The 15487-nt window shown below is 45.7% G+C and overlaps 1 protein-coding gene across 6 annotated transcripts in view; it reads right to left on the bottom strand.

The window, feature by feature from the left end:
• LOC125459246 (N-acetyl-beta-glucosaminyl-glycoprotein 4-beta-N-acetylgalactosaminyltransferase 1-like) overlaps nt 1–15487 on the bottom strand; it is a 660984-nt gene that overhangs the window by 37741 nt on the left and 607756 nt on the right. For all 6 annotated transcript variants that reach the window (XR_009446825.1, XM_048545435.2, XM_048545438.2 and 3 more), the window contains 2 exons: nt 10496–11816; nt 5403–5695 (listed from right to left, as the gene is read on the bottom strand). Coding sequence is in view for 5 of the 6 variants with exons in the window: in XM_048545435.2 (XP_048401392.1) it covers nt 5403–5695; nt 10496–11816 (1614 nt within the window). In the remaining variant the exon portion in view is untranslated. The remainder of the gene's footprint in view (nt 1–5402; nt 5696–10495; nt 11817–15487) is intronic.

Below are 15487 nucleotides of genomic sequence, written 5' to 3'. Positions count from 1 at the left end.
TACAGTCAAAAAATAAGGAAAGAATGATTGTTGATTACTTGCCCAACTGGTAGCTAGGACCTTTCATCAGACGATGAAGGGTCTAGGCCCGAAACGTCAGCTTTTGTGCTCCTAAGATGCTGCTTGGCCTGCTGTGTTCATCCAACTTCACACTTTCTTATCTTGGATTCTCAAGCATCTGCAGTTCCCATTACCTCTGGCAGCTAGGACCTTTCCACTTCTCTTCACTTTTCTCTTGGAGATCTTACGTCACATCAAGGAGGCAACAGGCCAATTGTAGCTGATTATTCCCAGAAAGGAGATCTCTAACCTGACAGTTTAGTTTGTGTTAAACTTCCCAGTTGTTTATTTAATTTTCTGGTTAGTTCACACGACCTTCCTTCCTTACGCTAATTTAAACACCTGCACCTTTTCCTCATCCCTTAGTTGAATTTCAATCGTCTTAAGAATTTTCTTCTTATATCGCTTTATATAACACTATCAGATGACATCTTTTTTTAAAATCACTCAGTTTGGTTACAGTGGGACTGATCTCAATTCTTTATTCCATTTAATTTCCTTGAATTCTATTTCTCCTTTGTGTCTTCCATTGACATATGGAAGAATATACTTAAACAGGCACAACTAAGTACTCCTGTGTATCTGACCCACGAATTTCGAAGCAGAAAGACTTTCTTCTAACATAGGTAAACCATGACAAACATAGGGAGGCAATGGCCTTGTGGTATTATCACTAGACCAATAATTCAGAAACTCAGCTAACGTTCTGTGGACTCAGGTTCAAATCCTGCTGTGGAATCTTGAATTAGGTGTCTAATGATGACCATGAAACCATTGTCGAATGTCAAAGGGAAGAAAAAAAACAAACAATCTGGTCCACTAATGCCCCTTAGGGAAGGGAATCTGCCATCCTCATCTGGCCTGCATGTGTCTCCGGACTAACAACAATGTGGTTGACGCTTAACTGCCTGCTGGGCAATTAGGGATGGGCAATAAATGATGGCCCAATCAGAGTGCCCCACATTCCATGAATGAATGAATGAAAAAGGATTCCATTCATTAACTTACTCAAAATATAATGAATTGACAGAGGTGCCACATTGGCATACATTGGATTTGTAGAGATCCATGAAGTGGGGTATGGCCTTCAGTCAATGGAAAAGCAGTGGCACATTGCATTTATAAGTACAGTTACCTTCTGCAGTGGAGAAGTTGGAACTTTGTTGCAGCCTGGACTCTTTCTTAAACAAACTTGGGAGAAAAAGTGGCAAAGTGCATAACATGAAAAGATGCTCCCCCTTTAAAATCATTGAGGAAGGCACACCCAGGAGGTCCAGCATTGCTCCACTGTCCTTGTAGGTGTTGTGTTTAATGTGCATTTGCAAGGGTTCTTTCATTCAGCCTTTAACTCCAGCCACTATCACCACCACCCCATCCTGGCCCTGTTCACCACTCACTGCCTCCCTGTCTTTGCTCGCCAGTGTATCTCCATCACTCACCCACCCTCCTTGGTTTGTTCACTCAGCATTTTCTCTAGGCACTGTTTGTCCATAATAGATAGCCCAGCTTTACACACCAGCAATCAAAATGACAGTGTAATGAAGGTGCTGGACTAGTGTTCTAGGGACCCAGGAAATGTTCTGGGGACTCAGGTTCAAATTCGAGCAGGGCAGATGGTAGAATTTTAAATTCAACAAAAATTGGAATTAAAAGTTTAGTGATGACCGTGAAGTGTAAAAAGCCATCTGGCTCACTCATGTCCTTGAGGGAAAATGAAACTACCTTCCTTCCCTGGTCCAGTCAGTCCAGATTCACAGCAATATGAATGATTCGTAACTGCCTTCTGAAATGGCTAGACTACATCAACTGCTGGAAAGTCTCGAAAAGAAAAGGTTTGAAATCACATGGGGCCACTGGCTTTGGTCGAGACACTGGAAATGTCAACAGCAGTCTCAGTCCTTTCAATCTGTCTACCCTGCAAAGTCCCTCTTGTTAATATTTGGCTAGTGCCAAAACTAGGGGAATTGTCTCACAAACTGGTGGCATAACAGTCTGACATTGTCATATTCACTGAATTCATGCCTCATATACAATGTTCCACCAATATTCTGTCCCCAGTATAGGACAGACCCAGCAGAGGGGGCAGCACGGTGGTATGCAAATGGAGAGTTGCCTTGGGAGTACTGAACATTGCCTGTAAACCCCATGAGATCTCATGGCATCAGGTTAAAAATGTGTAAGGAAACCTCTCATTGTTTACCATGTACTGCTGATGACACCGTGGAAGTAGAGAGGGTGGCAAGAGAGCAGAATGTATTCTGACTGGGTGACTTCAATGTCCATCACCAAGAGTATCTTGACAGCACTACCACTAAACCAAGCTGGTCGTTGTGGTAAGGGAAGCAACAAGAGTGAAAAGCATACTTAGCCCCATATTATCAACTGGCCTGCTGCAGATGCATGTGTCCATGACTGTATCAGTGAAAATGACCACCGCACAGTCCTTGTAGAAATGAAGTCCTGTCTTCACATTGAGGTTACCCTCCATCATGTGTTACAGCATCACTGCACTAAATAGGATAAAATGTGAACAGATCTACCAACTCAAGACTGGGTATCCTTGAGGTGCTGTGGACCATTAACGGCAGCAAAATTGTACTCCAGCACAAACTGCAAATTCGTGGTCCATCATATCCTCCACTCAACCATTCCCATCAAGCTAGGGGATCAACCCTGGTTCAAGGAGAGTGCAGGAGGGCATGCCAGGCACAGTACCAGTCAAACCTAAAAATGAGGTGTTAATCTGGTGAAACTGCCAAACAGCATTAATAAGAAGTGATAAGCTTCAAAGGCACAACCCACAGATCAGATCTAAGCCCTGCAGCTGTGAATGATGGTGAACAATTAAACACAAGAGGGGAAACCCTCACAAATAACCCCATCCTCCAGGAGCCCAGCACATCAGAGTAAAAGATAAGGGTGAAGTGCTTGCAATAATTTTCACCTGGAAGTGCCAAGTGGATGATTCATCTCAGCTCCTTCCAGAGATCCTCAGCATTACAGTTACAAGTCTCCAGACAATTCAATTGGTTCAACGTGATATCAAGTACTGGTTGGAGGCAATGGATACTGCAAAGCCTATGGACCCTGACAACATTCTGGGTCTATCCCTGAAAACTTGTGCTCCAGAATTTGCTGGCACGTGGCCAAACATCTACATGAATGTATGGAAACTTGCCCAGTTATGTTCTTCATACAGAAAGCAACTCAGTCAATTCCTATCTCATCAATCTACTCTCAATCTTCATTATAACACTGAAAATGTTATCAACAGCACAATCAAGCAATTCCTTGGCAATAACCTGCTGTTTGATGTCCAGCTGGGTTTCTCCCTGACTCCTTAGTTGCTGGCTAATAAAATGCCGGCCCAGCTAGCAATGCCTACATTCCTATGAATGAAAAACAGTAAAGGTCCTGGTGGGATCATCACTTGGACTACCAGTGAACCCTTTCTGGCAAGCAGCAAGTTTGGATTCAGCATGAGTGAGCTCCCAGAACCTTGCAGCTCATATGCAGTCATCAGTATGTTGCATACATTCACTGCTATCAGGAATGGAGGATGGGGGTCAATGCGTTTACGACTTAAACTCAAGTTTTTCAGCGCTGTATTGTCGATAGTTTGGCATACTATCCACTCAGAGCTGAAAGCTCCTTGCAAAAAGGTAACTTCAATGAAAAAGTGATTTGCACATTAACAGTGGTCTACAGGAGATAAGTTGGATTTTTATCCATAGCCTGACATGACAGTGTGTCAGGGAGGTTCAGTAATGAATCTTTACAATCAGGAATGTAGAGAGACTAGAAACTGTGTTCCATGGAGGGACAGAGCAGAGGCTGAGGGTAACATGAAACTACGAAAACTGAGAAGAAACCAATGGCTTCAAGTCCCTTTTGAGGATGGGGCAGGGGGAGTTAAAAGGAACTTTTATATACAACCTAGACATGTTTTGTGAAAGACCCCTGTCTATTGCTGAGAGGGGCCTACAGACTGGGAGACTGAGATGCCAGACTTGGATCTCCATCAAGAAGGGAAACATGACACAGATTGCAAACTCACCGCAAAGAAGATAATGTAGTTCAACATTTTGCATCAGTAAACAAATCCAGCAACTGAAATACAACTGACAGTTAGGCAGTCTAAACTTCCTCAGCTGAGTATAAATGCAGCTGTACAGTCTATTTTTATAAAATTTCATACTATGTTATTACGATTACTCTGAGTACACACTTGTTTTCATGGTTAGAAACTTGTTGTGATTCACAATAGAAATGAGAAGGTAAAAAGAAATGTAAATGAGTTCCATTTGGCTCACTGATTTGACTTTGATTCACCACACTGACTCCAGTTCTTGGGAAGCAGTACATGATAACTTTATTATCCGACTATTATTTAATGGTATTTGCCATCCCGGCCACTTTCCTCACAGTAAGTCAGATGATCTGCTGTCTTAATAGGACAAAGTGTTAGAACATGTAAAGTGTGTCACATTTTTCTGCTGTGAAGATAGACCTATGATACTTTAAGGCCACCCCGCCTGCATTTTCAGTACAGTCAGCCCCACATCAATTAACAGCTACCTGCTGTGAGCAGAATGGAAACTGTGTTTAAGTGCCAGGCTTCAAGAGCTGGTTCTCTGTTTTCAAAAAAGATTGTTTTCTAAGCAATGTTATGTCAGGAGGTTGGCATATGTGTACTAAAGGCAAGACTAATGTATATTTATATATTTATAAAATAAATACACATTATTGTTACTTTCTTCCATTTTTATTATATATGAAATTCTAGAGTATTTTGGACATTGGATTCTGTAGTTCTGTTCATTATTTTATGTTAAGATATCAATAAGAGGGCCCACTGTTTCATAGTTCTAGATTCTGCCAAACAAGGAAATGTCCTCTTCACATCTACCCATTCAAGTTCTCACAGTGTCTTACACTTCAATCGAGTTACCTCTTACTCTTTATTAACTTCAAGGAACTTGTCTAACCTTTCCACCTAGGCCAGGCCTTACATTCCAGGTATTAGTGCAGAAAATGTTTCCTGAAGTGCTCCCAACACATTTACATCCTTCCTTAAATAAGGAGACCAGTACTGTACACAATATTCCTGAGATGGCCTCACCAGCGCCCTGTATAATTCATGTATAACCTCCATGCTTTTGCAATTAATTCCTCTCACAACAAATTGTAACATTCTATTGGCTTCCCTAATTACTTGTTATACCTGCATATTAATGTTTTACCATCCATGACACAAGGGCAGTTAGGTCTCTTTGCATTCTTTTTGTTTCCAGAGAATGAAGGGCAACAACTGTTGTAATATAGGAAACATTAGTTCTCACCTGGGACGACAAAATGTACCATGACATCAGGTCTCACGTGTAAACCTACAGGTTGGCAGAGGAGAGACTTGTGATATGGAACATTCAGCTGAGTGGGTTCCTTATCTTGCAACTGCATGGTCGCTTCAATTCCATCATCTTGTTTAGTTCTGTGCAGCAAGAGGTAGATGTAATCTGTCAAACGGACCACTTTTCTCCCCTTCTCCATCAGCTCCAGTTCAATGAGGTATCTGTTACCACGAGCTGAATCCCTCCGCTTCTCCACATTAACGATCCGCAGAAGTGTATAGACTCTGTTGAAAGAGGAAGGAAGACCACATGACACAAGAGCTGCGAAGAAAATGTGGCTTACAAGTCAGGGCTTGCAATTATAAAATGGTCGTCGGTGATTCCAATGGGTTCTCCAGGAGAATTGGTTTTACTTGGAAAGTGGTCACGATGCAACACTGAAGCAAGTAGCACAGATGCAGTTAAGGTCAAGATATACAAGTATGTGACAAAGTGAAGACAAGGAAGGCATGCTGATGGGGTTGGGCGAAGTTGGGTTGGTGAGTCTTGAATGCAGCATAGATGTAGCAGTATCAACCAGTAGGGCTGAATGGCCTGATACTACACGATAAATTTAATGCAATTTCGTCTTTAATTTCAAGTGAACTCTCCAGCTTTATCAAAATATTTACATCCATTTAGCTACCGACTTGTGACCAAGGTCTTTCAATGGAACAGTCTTAAAGTAATAAAGCGAAATGTTCTCTTTCAAATTTTCCTGTATGCATGGCAGCTCTCTTCTTTAAATTAGAAACCCAAGTGTAACATCAAGGCCTATGTAATAGACAAAAGCCAGACAGGTAATTAAATGCGTCAACAAGCGACAGATAATACATTGCAAGTAGGCAAAAGTTGAAGGAGGTTGGATTAGTATAGTTTTAAGGCTCTGGAAAAGGAAGTCGGAATGGGAAACAGTGGGAGTCACTTCAATATAGTGATAGTGTGTTTCACAGTGTTATATATTAATTGTATATCATATATAATGTATAGTACATATATGAAGAAGGCAGTTAGCATGCTTGCCCTTATTGCTCAGACCTTTGAGTACAGGAGCTGGGAAGACACGTTGAAGTTGCACAGGGCATTGGTGAGGCATCATCTGGAGTAGTGCGTCAAGTTTTGGCCTCCCTGTTATAGGAAGGATGTCATTAAGCTGGAGGAGGTTCGGAAGAGATTTTCAAGGATGTTTCCAGGAATGGAGGGTTTGAAGTACAAGGAGGGTTGGGTTGAAGGGTCTGTTTCTGTGCTGTATGACTCTAAGTCTCTGTTTTACTTCTGTTCTGATTTTCTTTCCATTGAGTTCAATCCATGCTTCATGACGTCTAATGAAGCCACCTTCTCCAAATTGCTCACCAGTAGCGTCAATATTGATCAGAAAATGAAAAAGGGTTTTAGGGATGTCAACACCTTCCGTGGTGTTCCAAATCCAACCGCCACCTCAGACCCCAGATCTTGATATCACATGGGCTGTTTTCAGCACATCCAACCATGATCCTAACGAACAGCATTTCTCGTTCTCTGGTTTACTATATTCATCCCTTTGTTTGGCCCAACTGCCTTTCTGTCATGCTGGACTCTGTCTTCTTCCGGGGCTCTCACACCATTTCCCCTCACTCCCTGTCATCAGCGTATATATACCACTTTTTCTGAGCTGAAGACAGTCACTGGATTCAAAAAGTTGACTCTGCTTTCCCTCCACAGATGCTGCTAGATCTGCTGAGCCTCTCCAACAATTCCTGTTTTTGCTTTAGATTTCCAGCATATGCAATTGTTGGTTTTACTCTCAAGAAATAAACTTTTAAGTTCCAAAGATAAGGAGAAAAAGAAAAGGAGACTCTAAAATGAGGTAAGTTACAAAGCATATTTCAATGTAATGGACAGAAGCTTAGATTTCATGGACAGAAATACTTGACGACTCAGAGTTAATTTTTTGTTTTCATTTCATAGGCTTTTGTCAAAATTCCCACAGGGTGGAAACAGGCCATTCAGCCCAATAAGTCCACACCAACTCTCCAAAGGCCAACCCACCCAGGCTCAGCCCCCTACCCTACAATTCTGCATTTCCCATGGCTACCCTACACATTGCTGAACATTATTGGCAATTTAGCATGGCGATTTAGCATGGCCAATCCACCTAGCCTGCACATCTTTGGACTACGGGAGGAAACCCACACAGACACAAGGAGAATGTGTCAACTCCACACTGGCAGTCACCCGAAGCTGGAATCAAACCCAGGTCCCTGGTGCTGTGAGGCAGCGGTGCTAACCACTGAGCCACTGTGCCATCTGAAATTCATTGAAAGGCATTCCATTAGTGCCTAAATTCAGTGTGGAAGGAGCTGAAATGCATTTTGTGTCACTGTTATTTTGGAGCCCATTGATCAGGAGGGTCTTGTGTGCATGTACACCAGTTCTTTAAGGAAGTAAGATGGGTGGATAAAGTCACTAAGAAGGCATATGGTTTATTTGCCTTTATTAGCCAAGGAATAGAGTTTAAGAGCGGGGACATGATGTTGGAAACGTCTAAAAGTTGCTTAGGCCGCTGCTAGAGTATCATGCGCAGTTCTGGAATCTACATTATAGGAGGGCTGTGACTGCATTGGAGGTTGGGGGGAGGGGAGAAGATTTACCAGGATGTTGCCTGAGTTGGAAAGTTTTAGTTATGAAGAGAGATTGGACAGACTGGAGTTGTTTCCCTTGGAGCAGGGGAGACTGGCTGGGGGCAGGATTGAGAATGTAAAAGATTATAAGGGGCATAGATAGGGTAGACCGAAAGGAAATTTTCCCTTCGGCAGAGGGATCAATGACCAGAGGGCATAGATTTAAGGGAAGGGGCAGGAGGTTTAGAGGGTATGGGAGGAAAAGTTTTTCAGAGGGTGGTGGGAATCTGAAACTTACTGCCTGCAAGGGTGGTAGAGACAGAAACCTTCACAATATTGAAGAAGTATTTATATGTACACTTGTGACGCCAATGCGTAAAAGTCAATGGGCCAAATGCTGGAAAACAGGATTACTGCAGTTAGGTTTTTTTTTGTCTACGCAGACTTGATGGGCTAAAGAGCCTTTTTCTGTGCTATAGACCTGTATGACTCCAAGACTGTATCGGCGCCGCCCCTTGCTCCCCAGAGGAGCTCGAACAGTTCATCCACTTCACCAACACCTTCCACCCCAACCTTCAGTTCACCTGGGCCATCTCCAGCACATCCCTCACCTTCCTGGACCTCTCAGTCTCCATCTCAGGCAACCAGCTTGTAACTGATGTCCATTTCAAGCCCACCGACTCCCACAGCTACCTAGAATACACCTCCTCCCACCCACCCTCCTGCAAAAATTCCATCCCCTATTCCCAATTCCTCCGCCTCCGCCGCATCTGCTCCCATGACAAGACATTCCACTCCCGCACATCCCAGATGTCCAAATTCTTCAAGGAACGCAACTTTCCCCCCACAGTGATCGAGAACGCCCTCGACCGCATCTCCCGTATTTCCCGCAACACGTCTCTCACACCCCGCCCCCGCCACAACCGCCCTAAGAGGATCCCCCTCGTTCTCACACACCACCCCACCAACCTCTGGATACAACGCATCATCCTCCGACACTTCCGCCATCTACAGTCCGACCCCACCACCCAAGACATTTTTCCATCCCCACCCCTGTCTGCTTTCCGGAGAGACCACTCTCTCCGTGACTCCCTTGTTCGCTCCTCACTGCCCTCCAACCCCACCACACCCGGCACCTTCCCCTGCAACCGCAGGAAATGCTACACTTGCCCCCACACCTCCTCCCTCACCCCTATCCCAGGCCCCAAGATGACATTCCACATTAAGCAGAGGTTCACCTGCACATCTGCCAATGTGGTATACTGCATGCACTGTACCCGGTGTGGCTTCCTCTACATTGGGGAAACCAAGCGGAGGCTTGGAGACCGCTTTGCAGAACACCTCCGCTCAGTTCGCAACAAACAACTGCACCTCCCAGTCGCAAACCATTTCCACTCCCCCTCCCATTCTTTAGATGACATGTCCATCATGGGCCTCCTGCAGTGCCACAATGATGCCACCCGAAGGTTGCAGGAACAGCAACTCATATTCCGCCTGGGAACCCTGCAGCCTAATGGTATCAATGTGGACTTCACCAGTTTCAAAATCTCCCCTTCCCCAACTGCATCCCTAAACCAGCCCAGTTCGTCCCCTCCCCCCACTGCACCACACAACCAGCCCAGCTCCTCCACTCCACCCACTGCATCCCAAAACCAGTCCAACCTGTCTCCGCCTCCCTAACCTGTTCTTCCTCTCACCCATCCCTTCCTCCCACCCCAAGCCGCACCCCCATCTACCTACTAACCTCATCCCACCTCCTTGACCTGTCCATCTTCCCTGGACTGACCTATCCCCTCCCTACATCCCCACCTATACTCTCTCCACCTATCTTCTTTTCTCTCCATCTTCGGTCCGCCTCCCCCTCTCTCCCTATTTATTCCAGAACCCTCACCCCATCCCCCTCTCTGATGAAGGGTCTAGGCCCGAAACGTCAGCTTTTGTGCTCCTGAGATGCTGCTGGGCCTGCTGTGTTCATCCAGCCTCACATTTTGTTGTCTTGGATTCTCCAGCATCTGCAGTTCCCATTATCTCTGACTCCAAGTCCACTTGTCTCTTTCAAACCTACAGTCAAATGCATATGAGATAGTGAAAACCTACTATTCCTGTTTCATACGAGTTAGTTAGTGCCAGCTGCATACAGGCAAAGGTTAAACCCAACAGTAAATTGCAAAAAATGGTCTTTCATTGCTCAGACTTGTAAGTAAATGCCAATTCCAGTCTGGAACATTAATACATGGCACACAATTTCCCTCAACAGTTAGGTCATTTGCCTCACTACACTTGGAGATCAGAGAAAGACAGGAAAAGAAAATTCATCAGGATTAGGGTACATTTTCAGCAAGAATACCAGTGTGATCATTTGACAATTATTAAAAGAGACCAGAGAAAGAAAGAACGACCTTCCAAAGTGTAAGATGTACATATGAACAGTCTGAAAATATTTACCCTCCGTTTTTCTCATTTAGCTTCTCCATGTATTGTGCAAGGACATCCACCACCTCGCTCTCGCTCAGTTGCAGGTTGCCTGAAACATTGCACCGGAGGTCATTCCAGTCTGACCGCAGGAGCTCAAAATCCATGGAGCTGACGCTGAATGTCCGTTGCCAGTTGATGGTCTCTTCCATCCAACCCCTCTGTGGCTCAGGATCCTCATAGCTGTAATCTGACAGTCCGTCGTCAGTCACCTCAAACTGGTCGATGTATGTTTGCTGGGATTCACTCAGGTCATCAGTCTTCCAGTAGGGTGTCTCTTCAGCAGCAACGCCCATTGATTTAGGATCCTTGCCTTCACTGTGAACTGGGGCTTCTTCATTGCCCAAGACCTCCTCACTTAGAAGGTGGATTTTGGGCGTTGGGGTAATGATGTATCTGTTCCTGTCACCCCGATACTGGTCCAGATTTTCTTGCAGTCCCTTCCAGCTTCTCCTCGCCTTTTGGGTGGTTGAAACATACAGTGCGCCATTCTTGGCACCTTGCACCTTCCCCTCCTCCTGTGAGGTGTTGCTATTTAACCAAAAGATTTTATTCCTGAGGTACGGCGTTGTTTTCTTCCCCCTTGCGATAGAAGCTACATTCCGCTCCAGACCTGTGTCTGGCAGCCCCACAGTCTTTGTGCTGGTAAGCACGTTCATTGCAGGGAACAACTCCTTGGTCTTCTCAGCCTGCAGCATCCTTTTCTTTTTCTCCTGGGGTCTTGTCACGTAGATTTTGTTCTGCAGCCTCTTGGGCTCACTGAGTCTTATTTTGTGGAACCCAGCGTGAGCTGAGTTACTCAAAAACTGCTTGGTTTTGCTGGCGATTAAGGGGATAGAAATCTGGGGCTGCAAGTTGAGCATGCTCCCTTTCCCCACCTTGGACAGAGCTGACAGGTTGGCCGGTTTTTTACTCCACTCTTCCGGGATGAGCTTAGCCCAGGTGAGGGACCTGCTACTTCTGCTGTTTTGCTTGTGAAAGATGCCCATTTCCTGACTCTCGTAGGTAGCAGATGGGGCCATATCATCTCCCTGAGGAATTGGATCCAGGGCCTTCTTTTGCAGTTTCACAACGTGGTATTCTCTGAACGCTGACCTTTTCCCATGGTTGACCGGGTCATCGTCAAGGTCATTCCTGTTGCCTGCCACTGATGGCGGAAGTTTCCTCTCTGCAACGACTTGGTCCTGAGCCAGGCTGCCATTTTCATGCTCTTTCACATGACTCTTGCCCCATGTTATCTCACTATTGCTGAGTATGGATTCAGTGTCTATGCCTTCCGATTCTTCTGGGAAATCTGTAGAGTCCAAATTAATGAGGAGACAGAAGTAAAGAGAAAATTACTCTTTGCAAGTGACAGAGTAGTAACACAAGATAAAAGGACTGGATTAAAAATTACATTTACATCCATTTTCAGACAGCTGAGTCGCGAGTTGCAACTACGCTGTCTCCTAATTTGTTTGTTTATTTGAGTAGCTCACGACCAGCCTGGGCTATGGGTTGGCTGTACCTTCAACACGAGGCCTAACAGTGTTCGAAGACAGAGTCGAGCAAGTCCTCAGCTCTAAAAGGCACTTTTTTTCTTTAAAGGGATGCTGCACTGAAAGAAAGTCAGTGCTATAGCTGGAAACAAAAGAGTTAATGGAACAGCAGGAAGAGGGAGGAGAAGGGGAGTGAAGGGGATCCCAAGTTTTTTGTTTCGTCATTCACAGGATGAAAGCATCACTGGCCAGGCCAGCATTTATTTCCCATCTCTAATTATCCAGAGGGTAGGTAAGAGTCAACCACTTTGCTGTGGGCCTGGAGAAACATGGAGGCCAGAACAGGTAAGGATGGCACTTTCTTTCCCATAGTAAACCAGATGTGTTTCTCCAACAATCGACAATAGATTCGTGGTCATCCTTAAACTCTTAATTCGAGATGTTTGTTGAATTCTGCCATGGTGGGATACAAACCTGGATTTCCCAAGACATAACCTGGGTTTTTGGATGTGATTTTAATGGCTTCAGGCGTGGACGGTGATGGAAGGAGAGAGGTCACGTTCTCAGAGGAAGCCAGAAATCCATAAAGGGAATACCTTCCAAAGTGAGATAACAAGGTGCGGAGCTGGATGAACACAGCAGGCCAAGCAGCATCTTTGGAGCACAAAAGCTGACGTTTCGGGCCTAGACCCTTCATCAGAAATCTAGGCCCGAAACATCAGCTTTTGTGCTCCTAAGATGCTGCTTGGCCTGCTGTGTTCGTCCAGCTCCACGCTCTTCTATCTCGGATCCTCCAGCATCTGCAGTTCCCATTATCTCTGATACACCTTTCAAAGTGAATGGGAACAGGTGCTGAAGGAGTTCAATCCCAGGTGGAGAGACATGAGGATTAAGCTGCAGGGCTGGTAGAAAGTTAATGACCAGTGCATACATCTTCAAAGGGAATCTGAAATTTTCCCCACCACTTCCCCCTCAGTCTGCTTCATTCACCATCAACCCCACCTCTTATTCATCAGCAGTTCGAAGCACTCAGGGCTCACCTGATAGTTAGTCTGCTCTCTCACCTTGCAGCCACCTTTCACTGCCTCCACATACCACTGGCAGATACCTCATCCAAATACCATACAGCTAGACAGTCACTGACACTCTGCCTCTCACTTGCAAGGCAAGGTGTCACACAATGGAAAAAAAACAAATGTGCAGTGGGTGGAGGCCAGGAACTTCTTGATTCCATCAACCTGAAAGAACGAAAATTTCTCTGCACAGCAGCTGTGCTGTGACAACACCCATTTCATCCAGCATCATTGATATAACCCACTATACGTTACGGCCTTGTGGGGCGACTCTCAGTTCCCATTTCACCCTCGCTCTGCTGCCTGACATGATGAGCCAGATGTAGGCCGTGCCTTACAGTCCTTCCCGCATCCCTCAATTCAATGCTTCCCTTCTGTATCTTCTGTTTTCAGGTTTACACAAACTGTTTCACGTGCAACTGCTGGGAGGAAGACAGAGAACGGCCGCACCCAAATGATGAATGCCCAGTGTCACCGTGACCTGATGCTTGCAGCTCCCGGTTCAGACAGCGGTATTGCTGAACCCTTTAGAAACTTGAGCAGAGATCAGATCTGCACACGATGGGTCTCCAGGCCTGTGGGGAAAGGATAGTGAGCATGTCAGCTCACCAGGGAGTGGGGTATGGGGACAGGTTTGACTGCAGGGAAACCTATGCGAGGAATCTGATGGATGACCTATGGGAAAATGGTTGTGGAGGATGCCTACTGAGAGGTTTGAGGCCGAAGCAGGTATTTACTAGACTGCTTTCTGTCAGTGTTGAGGAGATTGGAGGAATCTGGTTCCTCTATGGCACAGGGAATCGTCAGAATTTGGAGCTCAAATTTTCCTGCATAGAAGTTTGTAGAATTTTACAGATTCCTTACATCATGGAAGCAGGCCATTCAGTCCACTGAATCCACACTGGCCCTCCAAAGAAAAATCCACCCAGACCCAACCCCTACCCTATCCCTGTTACCCTGCATTTCCTTTTACCTGCACATCCCTGGACACTAATGGGCAACTTAGCATGGCCAATCCACCCTAACCTGCACACCTTTGGACAGTGGCAGGAAACCACAGAAACCCATACAGTCACAGGGAGAATGTGCAAACACCACACAGGAAAAACAGTCACCAGGTTCCTGGCACTATGAGGCAGTAGTGCTAAACTCCGAGCTTCTGTGCTACCAAGAAGTAATGGCCAACTCCATATAGACCTGGGCAGTGCAGTAGCTGGTGGCTTCTGGCTCAGCTTATGGCGTAGCACAGGCGGAAGCTGCCCAGTGAGTCACCTCTGCAGCAGAAGTGCAGACTGGGGCCACAGGTTCCATCTTGGCTGTCACCCACACTCAGACTCCTGACACTGTTGAAGTGGAACACCCACCTGCAGCCCTTTCTCAGGATGGCAGCTTTATGCCAGCAACCCTGTTGTCAACCAGTCAGCCCAGGCTGCAGATGCTGCCCTGCTTACTGCTTATCTACCGAGTTGAAGTCCTCACTACCCCAAGCTGGTCAAATGCTCCTGCTTGAACATCTTGGTGAAAGTCAGTGGCTGTGCAGGAGGAGCACTGCTTATGAGCACAAGGACAGGGAAGATTACTCACAAAACATGCAAAGGAGAATTGTTCACTTCATTTGGACAAATGAACATCTTTTTGGATAAGGATGTTATAGAGAGTTTGCCTTCATTGTAGGATCTCGGCCAAGTGGACCCAGTAATGGAGAGTCCCAGATTAACGGTGACGGGGAGAACAGAGGAATGATGAGAGTATTGTTCGATGGAAAGTGGAGTTTGGGCATGAGCTCTTAGATGACTGAACAGAGCACGTGCGGCCGCTTGGTTCTCTTTCTCCAGAGGGTACTTCCACGGTCCTGTGGGAATAGCTGCCCCTTCCTGATGCCGATGGAGTGGAGAATGCAGCAGCCTACCAGACACTTGGACATGTAATGCAGGGCTCCCTCTGAGTCATCCTGCCACCAGAAACTGCGTTGTTCTCTCTGATGAAGGGTCTAGGCCCGAAACGTCAGCTTTTGTGCTCCTGAGATGCTGTTCGGCCTGCTGTGTTCATCCAGCCTCACATTTTATTATCTTGGAATTCGCCAGCATCTGCAGTTCCCATTATCTCTTGTTCTGACGGCTCTCGGTTTTGCCCATTGCTGTTGGCTGGTAGAGGGGAAACATGAGCAAATGCACAGAGTGTTAGGGGTGGAAGGCTGGGGTGGAAGGGGAGGGGGTGGTTATCATTCATCCTCAAGCAAAGTTGTTCACGGAGAAGCCATGAGAATGGGAACAGCAGACTTCCTCAGAACGAAGATATTATAGTTGCTAATGTGAGAACATTACTCACTGATGTGGTGTACAGTGCATGCCTGCATACCAACCATATATTGGTGGAATGATAACCCTTGAAATTTCTATACCTCTACCCAAAGA

Source organism: Stegostoma tigrinum, chromosome 17 (assembly GCF_030684315.1).
Source record: "Stegostoma tigrinum isolate sSteTig4 chromosome 17, sSteTig4.hap1, whole genome shotgun sequence".
Taxonomy (NCBI): Eukaryota; Metazoa; Chordata; class Chondrichthyes; order Orectolobiformes; family Stegostomatidae; genus Stegostoma; species Stegostoma tigrinum.
The sequence above is the reverse complement of the archived record's forward strand: the minus strand, read 5'-3'. Positions and strand labels throughout refer to the sequence as shown.